At 53.2% G+C, this 23,427-nt stretch overlaps 3 protein-coding genes across 3 annotated transcripts; 1 reads left to right on the forward strand and 2 right to left on the reverse strand.

The window, feature by feature from the left end:
* The first annotated feature begins 940 nt into the window (after positions 1-940).
* Positions 941-9,702, forward strand: Naaladl1 (N-acetylated alpha-linked acidic dipeptidase like 1). Its single transcript, XM_090347418.1, has 18 exons — positions 941-1,125; positions 1,212-1,384; positions 1,460-1,581; positions 1,727-1,849; positions 2,657-2,940; positions 3,020-3,124; positions 4,721-4,806; positions 4,897-5,016; positions 5,754-5,839; positions 5,935-5,998; positions 6,095-6,162; positions 6,475-6,566; positions 6,646-6,736; positions 8,256-8,337; positions 8,423-8,596; positions 8,672-8,759; positions 8,860-8,952; positions 9,173-9,702. The coding sequence occupies exons 1-18, from the start codon at positions 941-943 to the stop codon at positions 9,357-9,359; spliced, it is 2,223 nt and encodes a 740-aa protein (XP_090203544.1). The 3' UTR covers positions 9,360-9,702.
* A 103-nt stretch (positions 9,703-9,805) lies between these two features.
* On the reverse strand, positions 9,806-13,270 carry Sac3d1 (SAC3 domain containing 1). Its single transcript, XM_090347417.1, has 2 exons — positions 12,605-13,270; positions 9,806-10,806 (listed from the first exon to the last, which is right to left on the reverse strand). Exons 1-2 carry the CDS (start codon positions 13,176-13,178, stop codon positions 10,301-10,303), a joined length of 1,080 nt encoding a protein of 359 aa, XP_090203543.1. The 5' UTR covers positions 13,179-13,270; the 3' UTR covers positions 9,806-10,300.
* Positions 13,271-14,524: 1,254 nt separating this feature from the next.
* Snx15 (sorting nexin 15) lies at positions 14,525-23,419 on the reverse strand. The gene is made up of 8 exons (XM_090347419.1): positions 23,285-23,419; positions 21,191-21,226; positions 20,854-20,974; positions 19,472-19,587; positions 19,223-19,370; positions 18,814-18,954; positions 16,183-16,440; positions 14,525-15,067 (listed from the first exon to the last, which is right to left on the reverse strand). The coding sequence occupies exons 1-8, from the start codon at positions 23,381-23,383 to the stop codon at positions 14,973-14,975; spliced, it is 1,014 nt and encodes a 337-aa protein (XP_090203545.1). The 5' UTR covers positions 23,384-23,419; the 3' UTR covers positions 14,525-14,972.
* Positions 23,420-23,427: the final 8 nt, after the last annotated feature.

Below are 23,427 nucleotides of genomic sequence, written 5' to 3' on the forward strand. Positions count from 1 at the left end.
AGTAGTTTGTCCAAAGCCACACAGCTTCTGTCATGGAATGTCTGATTGTATTTCTTTTTTGTGCCAGCACTAGACCTTGAACTTTGGGCCAAAGCACTCACTGTCTCATAGCTTTTTTGTTCAAGGTTGGTGCTTTACCACTTGAATCACATCCACTTCTGGCTTTTTGGTGGTTCACTGGAGATAAGAATTGGATGGACTTTCCTGCCTAGGCTGTTTTTGAACCAAGATCCTCAGATCTCAGCCTTCTGAATAGTTAAGATTATTGATATGAGCCACTAGTGCCTGGCTCACAGAATCAGATTTGAATTTAAAAAATCTGCTCAAGCAAGCCAGGCTCGGTGGCTCATGCCTGTAATTTTAGCTACTCAGGAGGCTGAGATCTGAGGATTGGGGTTCAAAGCCAGCCAGGGCACTAAAGATTGAGAGACTCATCTCCAATTAATCACTAGAAATGGGACTGTGACTCCAGGGTTAGGGTGATCTGAAGAGCTCAGAGACAGCACCCAGGCCCAGAGTTCAAGCCCCATGACACACACCCACACACACACACACACACACACATTTCTGCTCAAGCAGGCAGAGCTCGCTGTGCCAGAGATCAGGGTAACACCAAGCCAGACATAGGTGGTGCCAGTAGCAGTTGGCTCTGGACACAGAGGCTCTGAGTCCCAGGTCTGGTGTGGCATTTTGTTGAAGGGGAGGCCCTTTCTGGACCTCAGTGTTCTGATTGCGCTGGTGCCCTCAGGGTCCCTAGCAGGTCGCTGGTGTGGCTGGTGCAGAATATGGCTCTTGTGGCAAGTCCTTTGCTGTGGGATGTCCCCCTTTTCTGCTGTTGGAGCAAAAGGGCAACCCCTTACCTGCTGGGTAATGGTTAACTAGGCTAACACCCCTTCTTTAAGAGGCCTCTCCAGGGCGTCCAGCTAGTTGAGTCTTCAGGATGCACTGGGTGAAGGTAGTAGGGTCAGCAGTGGGTGTCGCTGCCATCTTGGCACTGGGGATTATCCTGGGCCACTTTGCTATCCCCAAAGCCACCAGCACTTCAGCCCCTCAGGACCTGGACCTGGTGATCCTTAAAAACGTCCTGGGACAGCTGGATGCCGGCAAGATCCGGGAGAACCTTCGGTGAGAGGCACCTGTACCCCCTCCCCCTGTTGCCCAGAGGGCCCTCCCTGACCCCGGCCCTGCTCCTCTCCCTCTCTGCCCTGCAGAGAACTCTCCAAGGAGCCGCACCTGGCCTCCAGCCCCCGGGATGAGGCCCTTGTGGAGTTCATTCTGCAGCGTTGGAAGGACCAGACGTCTGGCCTGGACTCGGCCATGACCTCCACCTATGAGGTGCTGCTGTCCTTCCCTAACCAGGAGCAGCCCAACCTTGTGGAACTCGGTGAGGCCCCGCCCAGGTGGGCAGGGCAGGTCTGGGGTGGCGAGGGGAGATGCTGACTGCTGGCTGTCTCCACAGTGGACACCAAAGAGACTGTCCTCCACTCCTTCCAACCTGGTGAGGAGAATGTGACTGGGGAGCAAGCAGGACCTAATGTGGTGCAACCCTACGCGGCCTACGCCCCTCCTGGAACGCCAAAGGTGGGGCCAGACACCCACCCCCACGCTGCCAGGGCGTAACCCCCAACTTCTGTCCAGATTTCTTCCCACCAGCCTTCCTGTCCCTCCTCCACCTGCTCTTGGCTAAGCCCAAGAGATCCATGGCGATCCCTTCTCTTGGCACTAGGGCCTTCTTGTCTATGCCAACCAAGGCACAGAAAATGACTTCAAGGAGCTGCAGGCCCGAGGCATCAAACTGGAAGGCACCATTGCCCTGACTCGCTATGGGGGCGCTGGGCGTGGGGCTAAGGTGAGTAGTTCTTCTGCACGGGGTGGGCGACAGAAATACATGAAAGGAAGGGAGTGGGGACAGCAAAGCTGGGTAGTGAGACAAGCAGAGCTGTCAGCTGGAAGTTGAGACTTTAAACCTGAACTCCTGGGCACCACTGAAAAAAACGAAAGAGATTCCCCAAGAGTCACTGGCTTGGTTGTACCAAATAGTCTTTGCTGTTACAAGAATTATTGCCATAGTTCTGGGAGAATGGCTTAGTGGTAGAGTGCTTGCCTAGCATGCATTAAGACCTGGCTTTGATTCCTCAGTACCACATACATAGAAAAAAAACAGAAATGATGCTGTGGCTCAAGTGGTAGAGCACTAGCCTTGAGAAAACCCAAGGACAAGCCAGGCATGGTGGCTCACGCCTGTCATCCTAGCTACTCAGGAGGCTGAGATCTGAGGATCGAGGTTCAAAGCCAGCCTGGGCACAAAAGGACCTGAAACTCTTATCTCCAATTAACCTTTAGAAAACAGGAAGTGGGGCTTGGCTCAAGTAAGGTGGTAGCTTTGAGCTGAAGAGTACAGGGACAGCACCCAGGCTGAGTTCAAGTCCCATGACCCACCAAAAAAAAAAAAAAAAAAGCCCAAGGACTGTGCTCAGGCCCTGAGTTCAAGCCAGGACTGGCAAAAAAAAAAAAAAGAATTATTGCCATAAATGCCATAAATGCCTTGCATAAACATCAGTACCCGCTTTCACTTGGAGAAGGAAAGAAGGGAGGGAGGAAGAAGGGAAAGAGGGAGGGAGGGAAGTAGACACTCAGGCTCCTCTGCCTCCTGCAGGCAGTGAATGCAGCCAAGCATGGCGTGGTTGGGGTGCTGGTGTACACAGACCCTGGCGACATCAACGATGGGAAGAGCTTGCCCAGCGAGACCTTCCCCAACTCCTGGGGCCTGCCTCCCTCTGGTGTGGAAAGAGGCTCCTACTACGAATATTTTGGGGACCCACTGACTCCTTACCTACCAGCCTATCCTGCTTCCTTCCGCCTGAACCTTAATAACACCCCTGGATTTCCTCCAATTCCTGCCCAGCCCATTGGCTTCCAAGATGCGAAAGAGCTGCTCTGGTGAGTCTGAGCCCGGGAACCCCTGCCCATTTGGGATGGCCAGGACACATGCGCTGAGGGACTTCTCTCTCCTCCCCAGTAACCTCAGTGGACCCTCAGCTCCAGACACCTGGCAGGGGGCGCTGGGCTGTGACTATAAGCTGGGGCCTGGCTTCTCGACAAATGGAAGCTTTCCAGAAGGCAGGTGAGTGGCGTTGGGGGACATTTCAGCCAAAGACAAGCCTGGGAACAGGTGCCTGTTCAAAACCTGCCCGGGTACAAAGTCCCGGAGACTCTTATCTCCAATTAATCACCAGGAAAAACAAAACAAACAAAAAAAAACAGAAGTGGCACTGTGGTTTAAGTGGTAGAAAGCTAGCCTTGAGCTGAAGAGCTCAGGGACAGCACCCAGGCCCACAGTTCAAGCCCCACAACTGACCAAAAAGAAAAAAAAATGCAAAAAACAATGCTGGAGCTTGAATTCAAAGTTTACTGCTCTTGCTTAGCTTTTTTTTTTTTTTTTTTTTTGCCAGTCCTTAGAGCCTGAGCACTCTCTGTGAGCATCTTTTGTTCAAGGAAAACACTCTACCACTTGAGCCACAGCACCACTTCTGGCTTTTTCTGTTTATATGGTACTGAAGAATTGAACCCAGGGCTTCACCGCAACCACTCTACCACTCAGCCACATTCCTAGCCGCTTAGCTTTTTCTCTCTTTTTTTTTTTTTTTTTTTTTTGCCAGTCCTGGGCTTGAGCTCAGGGCCTGAGCACTGTCCTTGGACTTTCTCAAGGCTAGAGCTCTACCACTTGAGCCTCAGCACCACTTCCGGCTTTTTTTCTATGTATATGGTACCGAGGAATCGAACCTGGGTCTTCATGCATGCTAGGTAAGCACTTTAACCACTAGGCCAGACTCCCGGCCCCTAGCTTTTTCTCTTGAGACCGGTGCTCTACCACTTGAGCCATGCCTCCGCTTCCATTCAACTGTTATTTTCCTACCTAACTTTGTCCTCAGCCTTCTCCCTTTCTCCCTTCCAGTCCTTCCTGGGATCCCAAAGTATGTTTCCTGTTTAGGGGAAGCCTGAGCTTCTCTGCCCCTCTCACATTGCAGCCACAACTTACCTTGACCTTCCATGTTAGGGCTTCAACCACTCCTGGCTGATGTCAGCCTCGTACCAGCAGCATCCCTGCTGCATGGGGTCTGCCCTCCCTCAAGTGCCCGTTCACTTGTGGTCTATTGCTCAGAAGAGGGAGCTCTCCCTACCCTGTCTCAATCATTGGGCAGAGTCTTAGTGAGGCTAGGGTACACGCATGTACACACAAAGTTCCCGATAAACACTTAGTGACTGGGCCAAGGAGAGGACTCCAAGGACTTGGAATATGGCTCAGTGGTAGAGTGATTGCCTTGCATGCATGAAGCTCTGGGTTCAATTCCTCAGCATTACATAAACAGAAAAAGCTGGAAGTAATGCTGTGGCTCAAGTGGTAGAGTGCTAACCTTGAGCAAAAGAAGCTCAGAGACAGGGCTTAGGCCCTGAATTAAAGCCCCAGGGCTGGGAGGGGGGGAGGGAGAGAGGAAGGAGGAGAGAGAGAGAGAGAGAGAGAGAGAGAGAGAGAGAGAGAGAGAGAGAGAGAGAGAGAGAGAGATTCCAGTCCTAAGCACTGCGCTTGGACCTTCCTCAGGCCTTCAAGGACAAGTGACTTGACCTTGACCCCTTCCCTCTTGGGACCTCAGCTTGTCCTGCTTTGAGTAGGGAACACTGGACAGGGCCCCGATTTTTGTCCCTCTCATCACCTCCTCAGCATGGTAAAACTGACTGTCAACAATCGCCTGGTGCTGCGGAATTCCTCCAATGTCCTTGGGATCATCCGGGGCGCTGTGGAACCTGGTGAGCCCCCACGCCCTGTGTCTGGAGGCCATCGGGCCCTGAGCTGCCACCCAGCCCCTCCTCTGTGGCTCTGACTCTTCTTCCTGCCAGACCGCTATGTCGTCTACGGAAACCATCGGGACAGCTGGATCCACGGTGCTGTGGACCCCAGCAGTGGCACTGCTGTCCTCCTGGAGATCACGCGTGTTCTGGGGACCCTGCTGAGGAAGGGTGAGGCGACCCCTCCCTTACTGCAAAGACTTAGCCCGGGGATCCTTGTCCCATTCCCCCATTCCCATTCTTATCATGTTTGTGCTGGTCTTGGGGCTTGAACTCAGTGCCTGGTCTTGTCTCTGAGCTTTTTAGCTCGAGTGGTGCTCTACCACTTGAGCCACAGTTTTGTGGCTTTTTTTTGCCAGTCTTGGAGCTTGAACTCAGGAACTGGGCACTGACCTTGGGTTTTTCTCAAGCCTAGCACTTGACTACTTGAGCCACAGCACCAGTTCTGGCTTTTTTTCTGTGTATGTGGTACCAAGGAATTAAACCTGGGGCTTCATGCATGCTCAGCAAGCACTCTACCACTAGCCCATGCTCCCAGCCCCTTACTTTTTGGGTGATTAATCGGAGAGAAGAGCCTTACAGGCTTTCTTCCTGGGGCTGGCTTCTAACCATGATACTCAGGTCTCAGCCTCCTGAGTAGCTTAGGCAAGCACTCTACAACTCATCCAAAAATGGTGTGTGTGTGTGTGTGTTTAAATAAACATGTCTATGTCTATGGAAAGGAAGCAGGGAATCTGGAGGAAGTGACCACTGCAGGGGTTGATGGGGGTTATCTGGTGTTGGCGTGGACTGTCACAGAGAACAGTCTCCTGGCTAAAGGCTGCCCTCCTGTTGCCAGCTGTCCTCCCTCCCATGTCCCCAGCTTTCCTGGGGACCTCCCCCTCCAACCCTTCCTGGTCTCCCACCAGGCACCTGGCGACCCCGCAGATCCATCATATTTGCCAGCTGGGGGGCAGAGGAGTTTGCGCTCATTGGCTCCACGGAATTCACTGAGGTGAGCAAGTCCCACAGGCCAGGGAAGGAATGGGGCTTTTGGGCTGCGTCTGGCTGGGGTTTGAGGTCACCTCATCACACACCCTCACCCCACAGGAATTCTTCAGCAAGCTGCAGGAACGCACAGTGGCCTACATCAATGTGGATATTTCAGTGTTTGGTAGGAGGTGGGCGCCAGGACACCAGGAGGGGGGTGGGGAAGAAAGGGGCCAGGAGCCAGGTCCAAGCAGTCCTCCCCTGTCCCCCCGCCCCACAGCCAACGCGACCCTTCGGGCCCAGGGGACACCCCCGGTACAGAGTGTCATCTTCTCTGCAGTAAAAGAGGTGCGGGGTGGGGTGGGAGGGGGGTTGGGAATGTGGCTTAGTGGTGGAGTGCTTGTCAAGCATGCATGAAACACCATTCGATTCCTCAGTACCACATAAATAGAAAAAGCTGGAAGTGGTACTGTGGCTCAAGAGGCAGAGTGCTAGCCTTGAGCCCAGATTGGCTCAGGGACAGTGCTCAGGCCTTGAAGTCAAGCCCCCAGACTGAAATAAACAAAAAAAAAGCGGTGGGGGGTTTGGGGGGCTAGAGGAGACCGGGGAGTCTGTGTCTGGACAGTGGGCTTCCATAGACTCCATTTCCCTGGGCCATAGATTGACGCTCCCGGTCGCCGGGGACTCAGCATCTATGACAACTGGATCCAGTACTCCAACCGCAGAAGCCCGGTGTACGGCCTGATCCCCAGGTGAGCCCGGGACTGGCAGGGGCTTGGCACCTGGTGTGCTGCTCAGCAGCCTGCAGCACTGCCCTCTTCCTGTCCACAGCATGGGCACTCTGGGCGCCGGCAGTGACTATGCTCCCTTCATTCACTTCCTCGGCATCTCCTCCATGGACCTCGCCTACACCTATGACCGGGTGAGCAGGCACCCCAGTCTGTCCTGTGCACTCGTCTTCTAGTCATCTCACCAACCTCAGCCACCCTGCCTCGTGTTCTAATACAGGCTGGATTAGGTTCCTTTGCTTGGTAGTTTACCTTCTTAGTGTGTCTGTTTATTACCTCGTGTACAGTACTACTGACTATAAGATGTACTTCAGGTTTTGCATATTTAGGTGGAAGAAAAGAAGTCATACTGCCAATCAATTGTAGATGGTATGACTGAAAGAGGCCCTGGGATCTTGTGATGCAGGGGGAGTGGTTTGTTTCAGCATAGATTAAGGAACATTATGAAGTCAGGGAGATTCATAGCATTGGTGGGAGAATGCAACCAGGCAAGGGCTGTGGGGTGCCCAGCCGTCCTTCAGCTCGTGCAGGGGGAGCTGCGACTGGATGCCCTTATCCACTTCCAAAGCCCCGTGCTGTTCCTTTTTTTTTTTTCAGTCTTGGGGCTTGAGCTCAGAGCCTGCGCATTGTTCTTGGGCTTTCTCGAGGCTAGCACTCTGCCACTTGAGCCACAGCACCACTTCTGGCTTTTTCTATGTATGTAGTGTTGAGGAGTTGAACCTGGGTCTTGGTGCATGCAAGGCAAGCACTTTACCACTAGGCCTCACTCCCCACCCCCACGCTGCTGCTCCTTTCTGTGGAAACTATAACTCGCACTGGCCCAGCTGTTTCTTTTCTTTTCCAGCTGTTTCTTATGCTGGTAATGCCAGGCAAGGAAATCCTTCCGAGCCTCAGGTTCTTCCTCAGGAGGCTGTGATCTGAGAGTCAAAGCTCAAAACCAGCATGGGCAGGGAAGCCTATGATGAGAGCCCCCCCACTCTTTTATTTTTAAAATTTTTTGGTCATGAGGCTTAAATTCTGGGCCTGGGTGCTGTCTCTGAGCTCTTCAGTTCAAGGTTAGTACCTTACCCCTGGAGCCATAGCACCACTTACTGTTTTCTAGTGGTTAAATGGAGATAAAAGTCTCAGAGACTTTAGTGACTAGGCTGGCTTTGAACTGTGATCCTCAGATCTCAGTCTCCTGAGTAGCTAAGATTACAGGCATGAGCCACTATACCAGTCCTGGGCTTGAGCTCAGGGCCTGAGCACTGTCCTTGGTCTTTCTCAAGGTTAGAGCTCTACCACTTGAGCCATAGCACCACCCGGCTTTTTTCTATGTATGCGGTACTGTGGAATCGAACTCAGGTCTTCGTGCATGCTAGGCAAGCACTCTACCACTAGGCCAAACTCCTGGCCCCAGACTGTAAGATTCTTATCTCCACTTAATTAGCAAAAATCTGGAAATGGAGCCTTGAGTGAAAAAGCACTTAGGCCTTGAATGTAAGCCCCAGTAATGGTACTCACACAGAAAGAATGAGAAATGAGAGACATTCTACACATGGTTTTAATCAAAGGCCAAGAAGTGATATAAATTAGAAATCCTAGAATCCATCTCCTGAGAAAATGCTCACACAATGTGGGAGGTGCACCCATTTCCCATGCCTTTTCCCCTAGAACAAGACCTCAGCCCGCATCTACCCCACCTACCACACCGCCTTCGACACCTTTGAGTATGTGGAGAAATTTGTGGATCCTGGTGAGAAGAGGGACAGGGCCACCCTGAGATGGACTGGAGGAGGATGGGCTGCAGACCCAGCCCTGGCCTTGTCATCCTTCTGCAGACTTCAGCAGCCACCAAGCTGTGGCACGGACAGCCGTCAGTGTGCTTCTCCGCCTCAGCGACAGCTTCTTCCTGCCACTCAACGTCAGTGACTACAGCGAGACTCTCCGCAGCTTCCTGACAGCAGCTCAGGACCACCTTGAAACCCTTCTGGCGGAGCACAACATTAGCCTGAGTACTGATACCTCCAGACACAGGGCCTGGGAAGCCCTGAACCCCCAGGGCTAAGCCACTGGCTCTTTCCTCACAGGGCCTCTGGTGACGGCAGTGGAGAAGTTTGAGACAGCAGCCGCAGCCTTGATCCAACACATAGCAGCACTTCAGAGCAGCAGCCCAGAGTGAGCAAGGGCAGTGGGCATCCAGGAGGATATGTGGGCAAGATGTCAGGCTGGCAGCAGGCCTGTGGCTGCAGTCTTTGGCAGGTTTTGTCTCCTCCAGCCCCCTGCAGGTCCGGATAGTCAATGACCAGCTGATGCTCTTGGAAAGGGCCTTCCTGAACCCCCGGGCTTTCCCGGAGGAACTGTACTACAGGTGAGCTTAACTCAAAGACTTGGGAGGTGCCAAGATGGGGCGGCATAATGGCCACTTACTGGGAAGTGAAGATCAATTCATGCCTCAGAGATAAGAATGTGAGGGACCCCTACTGCAGTAAGCACCCATTTTACAGATTCTGGAAGGGGCTTTCGTACCTGTTTATAGCAGCTTTGTGAGGCCCAAGTCTCCCACTGACTTTTATCCTATTCCTTGTCAGCCATGTGCTTTGGGCGCCCCGCACCAGCTCGGTTGCCACATTCCCAGGCCTGGCTAATGCCTACTCCAAGGCCCAGAATACCAGCTCTGGATCTGAAGCTTGGTCTGAGGTGCAGAGGCAGCTCAGTGTTGTGGTGATGGCTCTGGAAGGGGCAGCAGCCACCCTGAGGCCTGTGGCTGACCTCTGAGACCAGCTGTGTCTTCACTGCTTCCTTTATCTTCTGCCTCTCACCTGGTTTCCTGGAATGCAGCTTTTCCTGGGGTAGAGGCCACAAGTGACAAAACCAGGGGACCCTCTGAAGCATTTGCCAGTCAGAGCCCTGAAGAGAGGGGCAGTCACTCTCTGGATCTTGGTTGGCAGAGAGTGGGCTGCCGAGGAGGGGGTGGGAGCTGGGAACCTAAACCCTGCCAACTCCTTATGGCTGTGGATGGTAAGAACACCCAGGTCACTCCATAGGAAATGGGGAAACTAAGGCACAAGGAGGAGAGGCCCCTTTGCAGTTTTTCCTGTCCTCACACCCCACCCCCAAATAAAACAAGTCTTTATAAAAAAAAGTTCCTTTTATTATTTGGTGTTAAGGGGTCAGGGGGACAGGCTCCACGTCCCACCAGAATCCACGAGGCAGAGGCCATCTCATACAAAAAGGTGACTTTATTGGGGAAGTAGATAGTGAACTGGGTTTTTAAGGTTAAAAACCGTGTGGTCAATCCATGGGGTTGCTAGGTCAAGCCCAGCCGGACGCAGGCAGCCAATGGGGTTGTTACAAACACTGAGGGTCTCTATAGTCATATCCGGCTACATTAGGTAGCCAACAGGGTCTGGCCTACCTCATGGTCATTACTTGAACTAAGCTGTCATCTTTGGTCGGACTCTTTGCCCAGATTTGGTGGGTCTCCACACAAAGCAGGTCCCTCCCAAGAACCAAGCGGATATCCTTTCTTATGGGGGGTGGGGAGAAGGTTGCCCCTCCCTGGAAGAGCAAAGGTGACTGGGGTGTTTGACTACTGTTGACCTTCCACAATGGGGCGCAGAGCTCTTAGCTGTTCAGGATGGGATGGCACCAGTCTTTGCACCCCTTCACACTGGGAACACCAAGAAAACCAAGGCTCTGAAAGGCAGCTCCGCAGCTCATGTGGGGGATCGGGGTCTGTGCACACCGTCCTCCTCCTCCTCCTCCTCCATGACCACGTCCTCCAGGGTGCGTCCTCCGAGCTTGCTCTCCACTAACACCTGGCAGGAACCGGCTGGGGGCGGCCCTTCCTCGGCATAGCGGCCTCTCAGGAACACAACTCTGTCTCCTCCGTCTAAGGGCAGCCCATGGGACCGGCACAGGTCCTGTGCTTCGTGAGCATCGTCCAAGGCCAGCAGGTGAACCATATAGTCCAATGGCAATGCCTGTCCTTTGGCGGTGCTTAAGGCTCGGGCGAAGCGGGCCAGGGCCTCTCGGCGAGCACGGCCCACGTGGCCCTGCACGGCGCAGCTCTGCAGGTAGGGCAGCGTTCGCAGCAGGCGAAACAGGCGGGCAGCGTTGCCCTCTCGGAAAGCAGCGTCAACTGCCAGGGCCCGGCGCAGGGGCGGGCAGGCGCGCAGGGAGGCAGGCAGCTGCAGAATCTCACGCAGAACTTCCACGGAACCTGTAGGATGAGATGCTGGGTTCTTCTGGGGTCCACCCACTCCCACTTCCAGTCTTAGAGAGTCCCAACTCCTCTGACCTTCAGTCAAGCTCATCTCCTGACCTTGGTCACTGGACCACTCAGGTAACCTGCATGATTCTCTCCTGGCAATGCCCTTCTCCAAGACAGATCTCACTACCAGGCAAATCCCTGATCCTCAGCTTGCTGAGGTGCCACACACAAGATCTCAACTCCGTCTAGGTTTTGTCACAGGGAAGAAGTGGGCAGTGTTTTCAGAGGGGGTACACAGGCCCACATAATTTAATTACCCCCACTTCCTGAGCTTGAGTTTCCCACTGTTCTGGCTGCCCTGCACCCCTTTTCAGAGATGATGGTGTCACCTTTCCCCTGACCACCTTAGAAATGACCCTGAGGTGACTCTATCCCTGGTTCTCTTCCAGGCAATCATGGACACTGGAGCCTATGGACTTTGTTGGTCATGGGGCTTGAACTCTGGGACTGGGCACTGTCCCTGAGCTTTTCAGCTCAAGACTACCGCCCTACCCCTGGGTCTAGGCCCTGTCCCTGAGCTCTTGAGCCACAGAACCACTTCCTGTTTTCTTGTGGTTAATTGGAGATAAGAATATCAGGGACTTTGGTGCCTGGGCTGGCTTTGAACAGAGATCCTCAGATCTCAGCCTCCTGAGTAGCTAGGATTACAGGCGTGAGCCACTGTGCCTGGCTTGGGATTTTTTTTTAAATATGGAGATTTCTGACTAAGCTATGAATTCAATAGCATTTTATTACAATTAAATAGAATTTACTAAAATGTATCATTTAAAGAAAGGCACTCAAGTATTGAAAGTTTTTTCTTCAGTACTGGAGATTGATTCTAGATCGTACAGCATACCAGATAAGCACTCTACCTATTGAGCTATGCTCTTAGCCCTTTTGCTATGTTTTTCTTTATTTTGGGCTAGTCTTAGGGCTTGAACTCAGGGTCTGGGAACTGCCTCTGAATTACTTTTGCTCAGTGCTAGCACTTTACCACTTGAGCCTCAGCACCACTTCTGTATGTGTTCAAGCCTCACAACCAAGGGCAAAAACAACAACTTTCCAGGCCTGGAGTAGCCTAGTGGTAGAGTGCTTGCCTAACAGGCACCAAGACCTGGGGTTTGATTCCTCAGTACCGCACAGAAAAAGCTGGAAGTGGCACTGTGGCTCAAATGGCAGAGCACTAGCCTTGAGCAAAAAGTCTCAAAGTCTCAAAGTCGTGAGTCTGAGCTCCAGGACTGGCAAAACACCAAAACACACACACACACACACGCACACACGCGCACACGCGCACGCACACACACGCACGCGCGCGCACGCACACACGCGCGCGCACGCACACGCACACACATACACACACATACACATACACACACACGCACGCACACACACGCACACACATACACACACACGCACGCACACACACGCACACACATACACATACACACACACACGCGCACACACACACACACACACACACACACCTTTCCTGCCGGGGCTGGATTTGAACCTCGATCATTAGTTCTCAGCCTCCTCAAAGGCTAGGATTACACACGGGAGCCACCAGTGCCCGGCTCGGCACTGACTTTTTGGGGAACCTAACAGTGAACGGAATTTTGTTTGTGGGAAAGGAACCCGGGGCCTTGCGCATGCGCCTTACGGCCAAGCCACCCCCCGCCCCCAGCCTGGAACCAGGAGATTTTAGCACCCCCAGGAGGGGTCCCTGCTGCAAGGAGGACTCGGCCCCGCGGCGACCCCGACTCACCCAGGTTATAGAGCAGGAAGAGAGCCTGGAAGGCGGCCTGGCGCGGCTGCGTCCCTGCGCCTCGCTCGTAGCAGCGCCGCAGCGACCCGAAGCCCTCCTGCACCTGTTTCTGCAGCAGCACCGGGTCCGTGTGTCCGCGCGTCTCCTCCGGGCCGAGCCGCGCCACCACGGCCAGCAGCGTGGCCAGCGCGGCCTCCAGCACCGCCGCGGCCTCGGCGCCGCTCACGTCCTGCAGGGTCAGGTCCAGCCGCACCGCGCGCAGGCGGTCGGCCACGAAGCCGGCCACCTCGGCGCGAGAGGCGTCGGCGCTCCCGGCCACCTCGCCGGCCAGGTAGCGCACGGTGGCCAGCAGCACCGAGGGCGGACGCAGCTGGCTGGGCGGGGGCCGGGGCTTGCCGGCGGCCGGGCGGCTATACTCCTTCACGGCGCGCCGCGGATCGGCACGGGGCGGTTCTCCCCGGGGCCCCGGCGCCATCTCCAAGCGGTGCAGGCGGCGCTCCTTTTCCCGCCGGGCGCGCTCGGCGGCCGGGCACATGTCCGGGCACACGCCCACTCGAGGCTCGCAGTCGAACATGTGTGGGCTGCGGGGAGAGAGTGGGCGCTCAGCATGGCGGGTACGCGGAGGACCGGCCGCCGCTGTCCGCAGACACGGCTCCGCCCCGGAGAGGGGGTGGGCGGGGCCTCCAGGGGCGGGGCCGTCCGGGGCGGGGCCTGCACGACTGGGGCGGGGCCTCTCCGACCGGGCCCAACCTAGGGACCGGGGCCGGCTTGGCTGGGGCTGGCTAGAGGGGGCGGGGCCTCTCCGACTGGGGCGGGGCCTCTCCGGCCGGGCCCAAGCTAGAGGCCGGGGCCGGCTTGGCCCGGGCCCGCCGGGCCTTCCGGGTCCTCGCTTTCCCCTAGCCAGCCCTCCCGCACCCCGACTGCCGCCCCCTCTCACCGAGTCCTGTGGCGCTCCCGAGATGCAGTGCGCCGCGGCCGCCGTTGGCTGCACGTTTCCGCGCGCTCGGGCTCCGTCCGCGCTGGGAGCCGGGGAGCAGAGCGTGGAAGCCGCTCCGGAGAGCCGAGGCTCTCGGTGGGCAGCCGGGCCCGGCACTGACCGCCGTGAGCCGCCGCCGACCTCCACTAACTCTCCAGAAAACGGAAGTGGCGCTGTGGCCCAGGGGTAGCTGGTAACCTGGAGCTGCCGAGCTCAGGGGCAGCGCCCGGGCCCAGAGTTCTGGCCCCAAGACCCGAGGGGAAAATCACACAAAAACCAAAAACCTAGCTCCTCGGGGGGCTGGGATCTGAGGGTTGTAGTTCAAAGACAGGAAAGTCCCCGATTCAGTTGTCTCCAAGTGACAGAATGCTAGCCTCAAGCAAAAAACTCAGGGACAGCGCCCAGACCCTTGGTTTAAACCCCAGCTCTGGCAACAACAAAAATGTGATAGTTACCCCCCCTCTTTTTTTTTGTGGGTCATGGGGCTTGAACTCCTGGCCTGGGCGCTGTCCCTGAGCTCTTCAGCTCAAGGCTACCACCCTACCCCTTGAGCCAATCCCCGTTTCCGGTTTTCTAGAGGTTAATTGGAGATAAGAATCTCCAATTAACTCCTTTTGTGCCTAGGCTGGCTTTGAACCTTGATCCTCAGATCTCAGCCTCCTGAGTAGCTGGGATTACAGGCATGAGCCACCGCACCCAGCTGAAATAGGAATCTTTTCATTCATCCCTTTCACTCGAGCTGATTTCATCAAACCGTCATTTTCAGTTGTTCCCTAGAGATACTCTTTCTTCCCATCTCCTACAGCAGTAGTCAGCAAAATTTTTCTGCTGAGCCATGTAGAAATTTGTGATTTATTTGGACCCAAGTACACTACTTGTACTTGGTGATGATGCAAGAACTCAACTATAGACAACATTACACAAATGAGTCTAGTTGTGTTTTGACAAATCTTTATTAATAACATTTAAGTTTCATATTTTTCACTTGCCGCAGAATCTAATTCTTTTGATTCTTTTTACCCTTTACAAAATGTAAAAATCAATTCTAGCTCATGAGCCTTACCAAAACAAAACAAAACAAAAGGCAATGGGCCAAATGTGGTAAGCTACAGGTTGCAAACCTCCATTCCAGATGGGTAAACTGATAAATTGTACCCAGACCTGTTGCTGACAACATGGACAAGGATGCAGGCAGAATCAGAAGTGTGAATCTGATTCCAATGACACTGGAAGCTGAGAAGTCATTATTTCGTTATCCTTAGCCTTATTACACACATGTAATCCCTGGGGTTTTAAGAGCAGTAATTTGGGCCAGGCTCTGGAGAGAGAAGAGGGAGGCTGGCAGTGCTGGAGCTGGCATTCCAGGAAGTATCCCCTCCCTCAATGTGGCATCTAGGACAGGTGTCTGTGGAGGATCTCCTCTGCCCGCTTTAGGTATTCAGCAGCCCGCTTCTTCACCCCTTCCCGTCGGGCAGGGGATGGGTCACCTGTGGAGAAACACTGGCCTTTGTGCTAGTTCTTTACAGCTGGATCCTATTGTCTCTTCTCCCATTTTACAAATAAGAAAACTGAGGCCTTAAGAGGTTAAAATTGTTCTTACAGTTGGATACTGGTGGTGCTTGCTAGCTACTCAGGAAGCTGAGATACGAGGATCCCAGTTAAAAGCCAGTGTAGACAGTACAGTCTATGAGACTCTTTTCTGCACTTAATCTTTAGAAAATTGGAAGTGAGGGGCCGGGAGTTTGGCCTAGTGGTTAAAGTGCTTGCCTAGCATGCACGAAGACCCGGGTTCAATTCCTCGGTACCACATACATAGAAAAAAGCCAGAAGTAGTGCTGAGGCTCAAGTGGTAGAGCTCTAGACTTGAGAAAATACAGGGACCGTGCTCAGGCCCTGAGCCCAAGCCCAGGACTGGCAAAAAAAAAAAAAAAGAAAAAAGAAAATTGGAAGTTAAAAACAAACAAAAAACTGGAAGTGGAGCTATGATTCAAAGTGATAGGATACTAGCCTTGGGCAGAAGAGCTCAGGGACCATACCTAGGGCCCAAGTTCAAGCCCCACAACCAAAGGAGAAAAAAAAATTCGAATCAGTGAGGGACAAATCCTCACCTGTGTTGTTGCTTTTTGTTGTTGTTTTTTTCCCTCTGAAGGCTGGCACTCTACTACTTGAGCCCCAGATATACTTTTGGTCTTCTGTTGGTTAACTGTACATAAAAGAGTCTCATGGAGGGGCTGGGAGTTTGGCCTAGTGGTAGGGTGCTGGCGTAGCATGCATGAAGACCCGGGTTCGATTCCTTGGTACCACATACATAGCAAAAGGCCAGAAGGGGTGCTGTGGCTCAAGTGGTAGAGCCCTAGCCTTGAGAAAATCCAGGGACCGTGCTCAGGCCCTGAGCCCAAGCCCAGGACTGGCAAAAAAAAAAAATGTCTCATGGACTTTCGTGCACAGTCTGGATTTGAACCATGCCCTTCAGATTTCAGCCTCCTGATTAGCTAGGATCACAGGCTTGCTCCTGCTCCTTTAATTGCTTTTCTGTTTACCCTTCCCCACCTCACCACTGAGGAACCCCAGACCTGACCAGTGACCCTCCGACCCTACTCACTGGGCATCCCCTGAAGCAGGATGTGCACACCATCTCGGTAGCCTTGGAGGGCTGCAGGGTAGGCCCCAGCCTTCTCGTCCTGAAGGGCTTGGGTGATGAGCTCCGTAGCCTGGCTCACATAGGCAGGGGCTGGCCCTGGTTCCTCATCCTCTTCCTCCTCTTGCCCTCCTGGTTCCCAGGGTTCCTGGTCCAGCTTTTTGGACTCTACCTCCATGGCTGTGAGCTCTCCTATGTGAGGGGGGCTGGGGCCAGCACCTTCTGCAATTGGATAGAGAGGGCTTCCATTGCTTCCTGGCCTTTTGGGCAAGATCAAATGAGAGGATTTATGCCGTGGGGCCCCTTTATCTCCTAGGACCTGTTGTCCACCTCCAGGCCTCTCTGTCCCTCAGGACATCGGCCTGTCTCCAGAAGAAGGAACTGGAGCCTGGACAACCCAGAGGACACTTAAGAATAGCAAATTAGCTATGATCTCTGTTTGATTAGAGGCGTTCATGTACTTTGTAAAAAGTCTTACCGCCCTAAGGGGTGTGTGTGCGTGCGTGTGTGTGTGTGTGTGTGTGTGTGTGTGTGTGAGGCGAGGGCTCTGCCCTGAGGTTTTTCATTCAGGGCTGATATTCTTAACACTTTACTCATAAACTCACTTCTGGCTTTTTGGTGATTGATTGGAAATAGTGTCTCTCAGGTCGTTGGGTGTGGTGGCTCACACCTGGGTTCCTAGCTACTCAGGAGTTTGAGATCTAAGGATCAAGGTTCAAAGCCAGCCAGACCCCTAAAGACCATGAGACTCTTATCTCCATTAACCACTAGAACACTGGAAGTGGCACTGCTCAAGGGGCAGAGCAGTAGCCTTGAGCTGAAGAGTTTAGGGACAGTGCCCTGGCCCAGAGCTCAAGCCCCACAATGGACCCCCCCCCCCCAAAAAAGCTAGAAGTTTGGCCTAATGGTAGAGTGTTTGCCTAGCATGCATGAAGACTTGGGTTCGATTCCTTGGTACCACATACTTAGAAAAGCTGGAAGTAGTGTTGTGGCTCAAATGGTAGAGTTCTACCCTTGAGAAAAAAGCCCAAGGACAGTGCTCAGCCCTGAGTTCAAGACCTAGAACTGGGGAAAACAACAACAACAAAACCTAACTAGAAGTGAATCTGTGGCTCAAATAGCCTTTAGTAAAAGGAGCTTAGGGTCAGCCCAGGCCCTGAGTTCAAGACCCAGGAAAAACAAACAAAGCTCAATTTGTGAGCTCTGGATGGACGGCCCTATTTCCTTCCTGACTCTAGCTGACTGACTCTTGTGCTCTAGGAGGCAGGAATTCCTTCCATAAAGTTCAACCGAGAGATGGAGAGCAACTTTGAGTGTCAAGAGCAGAAATGCTGAAGTCTGAGACTAATCTTAGAATAGATTCAAAGAACTGGGCAGACCATGGGTGGCAGGCGTCCTCACATTCAGAGGAAGGAAGAGGGGCGCATTCTATGGCGTGGAGGTGGTCACACAGCCTCCCCAGCAGCTGGTGAATCCTGTGAGAGGCTTTGGACAAGAATCCTGTAATCCTAGCTACTCAGGAGGCTGAGATCTGAAGGTTATGGTTCGAAGTCAGCCCAGCAGGAAAGTCGGAGATGCTTATCTCCCATTAAGCATCAAAAAGCTGGAAGTGGAGCTGTGGCTCAAGTGGTAGAGTGCCTCTTGAGCAAAAAAAAAAGTGAGAGTAAGAGGCCCTGAGTTCAAATCCCAGTACCTGCACACACACACACACGCATGCACGGTACAGTGCATGGTGAACAGTGGTACCCCATCATAGAGAGGGAAGAGGTGGGCACTGCTCCATCTCCATCTAAGCGTGGAGTCCTGTGAGAACCCATGAGGAGGCCCAGGGCCTCTGGGTGAAGGCCAGAAGATGCCTCATCCCCAGCTGGGCCTCCAGACCCTGTGATGCTGAGAGCGGAGCAGGAGGTGGCGCTCCTCAGTAGTGTGTTCAGGGGCCTGGTGTCTGCAATGAGTCAAGTCCAGTGTTGGCTTCTGGCCTGTAAGAGCCGATGAAGGGGTGAACTGTCATGGCGGCACAGAGCGAGGATGCAAGCACAGGGCACTGCCACCACGGCTGACAAGGACTGGCGTGTTTTCCTGCAGGCTGACTGTCCACGGAGAATCTTACAAAGTACCCCTGGGAGGGAGTCGGTGTTCTACCCCCTCAGAGGCTGGGGGCAACATCCCTGGTGGCATCCCCTTGTCTGTCCCCTCATTCTTCTTTACCTTCCCCAATCCTGGAAAGCAGAGAGGGGAGGAAGCAGCAGAAAAATAGCCAGGTGCAGAGGCCTGCACTTTGCTTCCTCAGCACTGGGGAGACCGAGGCAGAAGGATTGCTAAACAGACAACCTTCAGAGCGAGCCTGAGCCACATAGGGAGACCTCACTTCAGAAATAAGAGCTAGGAGGAGAAACAGGATGCTCCGCGCAGCTGTGGTATCAGCTCACCGAGCTGCTGGGCTGTGGCACAGGTTGGCCTCTTGCTTCTGATGGTCACGAAGGCAGGCAGCCAGCTGCAGGCAGCCGTGCCTGGGTTTACACAGGGATCATGCAGACTGGCCGGTGGCCCTGTGCTTCTCTGTCCCACCCCCACCCCATCCACCTTACTTCTTACCTTCTTTGGAAAAGGGGTCAAAGAGGGCAAGCTCGGCATCAGAGAGGGGACCTCGAGCAGGGGAACCGGATGACTCTTCACTGCCGCAGCTGAAGAGCAGATCCAGGGCCTCCTGAGCAGGACTGGATGGTGGGGGGTCCGCTGAGGAGAGACCAGGGGGCCCTTGACACCTGCCCTCACCACTTCCTGGCTTTCAAAAGGAATCCTCCTCTCTCAGCCAGCATGCCAGTGCACAAGCCCATTTTACGGATAAGCAAACTGAAGCACAGACAAGGATGAGCTGTCCAAGGCCCCTAGCAGGTGAAGAGTGCAGCTGGGAACATTCCAAACTGTTGTGATCACCGAATACGGGCCTCTCCTTCTCTTCCTTGGGCCTCATCCCTGCCCCTCTCCTTCCACCTCCATGTACCTGGAACCTCCAGTTCTTCCAGGCCCCTCCTTTCTGCAGGGAGCGGCTGGGGAAGCCGAGGCTCATCCAGGGGTGGTGCAGGGGTCAGAGGGGCTGGCAGGATGTGCAGGTCCTGGGATGTCTCCAAAGGCTGAGTCACCTCCCCACCCTGCAGCAGGAAAACACCAGCAGGGAGAGTCACCAGGTGTCGCCTGGGGGGCAGCTGGGCTTCCCAAGTGCAGGGCAGCGAGCAAGAGCAGGTGCACGTACCCGGAAAAACTCCTTGAGCTGGGGGCTGTTGTTGAGAGCAGGGATGTGCACAGTAAAGCGGAGCAAGTCTTCGGCTCCCTTTCTCCGCTCCTCTATCACGGAGGCTTCAAACCGGCCTGCAGCATCGGGGCAAGGGAGCAGGAAGAGCAACTGTGAGTTGGGTAAGAGCCACATGGCCCACTTTTCCTGGTTCTGCCTGAGAGACGCTGCGCAATCTGCTGGCTGCCTCTCTAGACTCCTTGGTCCCTTCTATGTGGTTTTTTTTTTTTTTTTATTTTATCAATCGCAGGGCTAGGACTCTGGGCCGGGGCACTGTCCCTGAGCTCTTCAGTTCAAGGCTTGTGCCCTACCTCTGGGCCTGGGCATTGTCCCTGGACTCTTCAGCTCAGGGCTACCACCCTATTCCTGGAGCCACAGCGCCACTTCCTGTTTTCTAGTAGTTAATTGGAGATAAGAATTTCAGAGACTTTAGTGCCTGGGCTGGCTTTGAACCGTGATCCTCAGATCTCAGCCTCCTGAGTAGCTAGGATTACAGGTGTGAGCCACCATCCCCAGCTCTGTGTATATTTGTAGCAGATGTTTACTGAGCAGCTACTTTGTGCTGGCTTTAGAAATTCAGTGAGAAACAAGGCTTCTGCTCCCAAGGATATCACATCACAGACTGGGAGGAAAATAAAATAAAAAGAACCGAAATTGCTAGCTGCCCAGTGGCTCACACCTGGAATTTTAACTACTCAAGAGGCTAAGGGGCTGGGAATATGGCCTAGTGGTAGAGTGCTTGCCTAGCATGCATAAAGCCCTGGGTTCCATTCCTTGGTACCACATACACAGAAAGAACCAGAAATGGTGCTGTGGCTCAGGTGGTAGATAGAGCTCTAGCCTTGAGAAAGCCCAAGGACAGAGCCCAGGCCCTGAGTTCAAACTCATAGGACTGGCCAAAAAAAATGAGGCTGAGATCTGATGATCCTGGATGGAAACCAGCCCATTCAGGAATATTCATGAAACTCCAATCAATCAGCAAAAGGCCTGAAGATCTGGGAACTGATGGCTCATATTCGTAATCCTAGCTACTCAGGAGGCTAAGATCTGAAGATGGGGCCAGCCTAGGCACTCTGTACCTGCTCAAGTGGCAGAGTGTCAGCCTTGTATGAAAAAGCTAAGGGACAATGCTCAAGTCCTAAGCTCAGTCCCAAAACCAGCACCTAAAAATTTAAAAAAAGGTGCTAATAAAGGACCCAACACACTAAGGGCTTCCATTTCTCCGATCTGTCAGATGACAGCATCTTGGAGGACAGAATTCCAGGTCCAGCCCTCACTAGCAAAGATCTCCTTTGCCCAACTTTTCCTCCATCCTGGTCTGAGGATTCAGATCTGACACTCACCGAACACCTGGGCCCGAGGGAAAGCAGGGAACTCCTCCAAGCGGCGAAAGAGGTTTCGATGCGTGTAGGCCAGGTCTCCATGGAGCTTGCGGAAGTCACTGTACCGCTTCCACACCACCACCTACTATGCAGGGACTCCATGACCAGGGCCACCAAGGCAAAGCCAGGGTCTCCCCCCACACCCAATCTGCCCCCCCAGAACAGTGAGGCGCCAGGGTACCCTAGTGCCAAGAAATAAGGGAGGGACAGGAGGGTCTCTTCTAGGTTCCCAAGCAGCTCCTTTACTGTTTCCAGAGCTGGAATTAGGTGGCAATGGCTTTTCGACCAGGAGCCTCACCTCTTTGATGTCTTCTGGGTCCTTTTTTGAGATGAACTGAAAAAGGAAAGGCAAGAACCTGGTGAGATCAGAGCCTGGCACCTGACATCCCATCATTCCAGGGACTGCTAAGCTCCCCTCAAAGTCACACAGCCCTCTGGCATTTGACTGTAAGGCTCTGAGTATAACTTGGCAATTTTTTTTTACCTCTGTGTATCAAACTGGAAGATTAAGTGAGGCTCTGGTGGCTCACCACTGTAATTCTAGCTACTCAGGAGGCTGAGACCTCTGAGGATCAAGGGGTAGGACATGGGGTAGGAAAGTCTGTGAGGTTTTGGGTTTTTTTTTTTGCCAGTCCTGGGCTTGAGCTCAGGGCCTGAGCACTGTCCTTGGACTTTCTCAAGACTAGAGCTCTACCACTTGAGCCTCAGCACCACTTCTGGCTTTTTGCTATGTATGTGGGGTACCGAGGAATCGAACCTGGGTCTTCGTGCATGCTAGGCAAGCACTTTACCCCTAGGCCAAACTCCCAGCCCCCCTTGGACACTTTGCTTAAGGGTGGCACTCTGCCACTTGAGTCACAACGCCACTTCTGGCTTTTTCTGTGTATATAGTTTCAGGGAATTGAACCTAGGGCTTCGTGCATGCTAGGTGAGCACTTTATCCATAGGCGACGCTCCCAGCCCAAATCCATGAGATTCTTAACTCCAATTAACCACCCAAAATGGAGCCCAAACACAGAAGAACACTTGCTATGTGAGTCCATTCATAGGAGAGTCAAGAATGAACCAAGGGTTGGAGGTGTGGCTCAGTTGATAAGAACACTAACCATTGAGAAAAGCATCAGGTATCAAGTTCATCTCATAACAACAACAAAAAGAGCTAGGTGCATATGAAGCATATTGACATGAACTTTCAAGAATTGGAAATAAGAGGTTCTTATGTCCTTATGCAGTCATTTCTATTTTTTTATTTTAGTTTTTAGTACCCTTGGTCTTGTATATGTTTGTCTGATAAATGGAAGGGAAAGGGAATCTCAGAAACAGCAGGACAAAGGATGCAAAAACAATACTCACTTGACACTATGTTGGAAATGAATTGTATAACTTGGGGGGCAGAGGAGTAGGGAGAGGTAAGTGGGAAAAACGAGGGAGGAGGAAACAGTTTTTAAAAAGAAATGTACTCGGGGCCGGGAGCATAGCCTAGTGATAGAGTGCTCACCTAGCATGCAGGAAGCCCTGGGATCAATTCCTCAGTACCACATACACAGAAAAAGCCCAAAGTGGCTCTGTGGCTCAAGTGACAGAGTGCAAGCCTTGAGCAAAAGTGTCCAAGCATAGTGTCCAGGCCCTGCATTTAGCCTTAGGGCTGGCAAAAAAAAAAAAAAAAGTACTCACTACCTTACTCATGTAACTGTAACCCCTCTCTTAATCACCTTTATAATAAAAAAATATAAATTTGACTTTATGAAAAAAAAGAGAATGGACTAAATGTATCCAGGGTGAGAGAAGACAACTAATGAGTAGCAAGGCACAAACTTGGGGGATGGAAGTGTATGTTAATCTGTATGTGACTATATTATGTAACATATGATCCAGCTGCTAAGGCGGCCCGGGTGGCTCACACCTGTAATCCTAGCTATTCAGGAGGCTGAGATCTGAGGATGGAGGTTTGAAACCAGCCTGGGTAGGAAAGTATGACAGACTCAGGAAAATCTACAAGTGGTAGAGCGCTAGTCTGGAGCTGAAGGGACAGCGCCCAGGCCCAGAGTTCACGTCCCACGACGGACCAAAACGAAAACAAAGCCCTCCAAGTAATCAGAGAACTCACACTGGATGAAGCTAGTTTTCATGTTGGAGAAATTTACCCCCTAAACCCAGACGACGCGGGGACCGCGCCGCAGCGCGCCTTTAAATAGACAAATAAAAAGGCACCACCCGCGAGGCCCCGCCCACACCTGCGAGGCCCCGCCCACAAGCCGCCCCGGACTCCACTTAAAGGGGAAAAGCTTTTCTGTCGTCTAAAAACCGAAGCCTCCCTCAGCATCAACCCCTAAAGGCACCAGGCGGCCCCCCGCTCTTTAAAGGGGAAGGGTCCCCGCTGGACCCACCTCACCTGCGCGGTTACTTTGTACTCGGTGTAGCCCTTGGGATGGGTCCTGGGGTCAGACACCGTGTAGCGCCGCAGGAAGTCATCCTTCGCCTGGCGAGACATGACAGCGGAGCTGGAACGGAGCGGACCGCCCCCTCCTCCCCCCC

This window comes from Megascapheus bottae, chromosome 16 (assembly GCF_031878675.1).
Source record: "Megascapheus bottae isolate mThoBot1 chromosome 16, mThoBot2.hap1, whole genome shotgun sequence".
Lineage (NCBI taxonomy): Eukaryota > Metazoa > Chordata > Mammalia > Rodentia > Geomyidae > Megascapheus > Megascapheus bottae.

What these genes read in the sequence shown, in the direction of transcription:
- Naaladl1 (XM_090347418.1), top strand. Translation starts at nt 941, where the DNA reads ATGCACTGGGTGAAGGTAGTAGGGTCAGCAGTGGGTGTCGCTGCCATC. An exon ending in GATGCGAAAGAGCTGCTCTG is followed by an intron (nt 2,941 to 3,019) that starts GTGAGTCTGAGC and finishes TCTCCTCCCCAG; the next exon opens with TAACCTCAGTGGACCCTCAG. An exon ending in TGTGGATATTTCAGTGTTTG is followed by an intron (nt 5,999 to 6,094) that starts GTAGGAGGTGGG and finishes CCCGCCCCACAG; the next exon opens with CCAACGCGACCCTTCGGGCC.
- Sac3d1 (XM_090347417.1), bottom strand. Translation starts at nt 13,178, where the DNA reads ATGTTCGACTGCGAGCCTCGAGTGGGCGTGTGCCCGGACATGTGCCCG. An exon ending in CTTCCTGCTCTATAACCTGG is followed by an intron (nt 10,807 to 12,604) that starts GTGAGTCGGGGT and finishes CTCATCCTACAG; the next exon opens with GTTCCGTGGAAGTTCTGCGT.
- Snx15 (XM_090347419.1), bottom strand. Translation starts at nt 23,383, where the DNA reads ATGTCTCGCCAGGCGAAGGATGACTTCCTGCGGCGCTACACGGTGTCT. An exon ending in AGCTCAAGGAGTTTTTCCGG is followed by an intron (nt 19,371 to 19,471) that starts GTACGTGCACCT and finishes TTCCTGCTGCAG; the next exon opens with GGTGGGGAGGTGACTCAGCC. An exon ending in TGACCCCTTTTCCAAAGAAG is followed by an intron (nt 16,441 to 18,813) that starts GTAAGAAGTAAG and finishes ATCCAATTGCAG; the next exon opens with AAGGTGCTGGCCCCAGCCCC.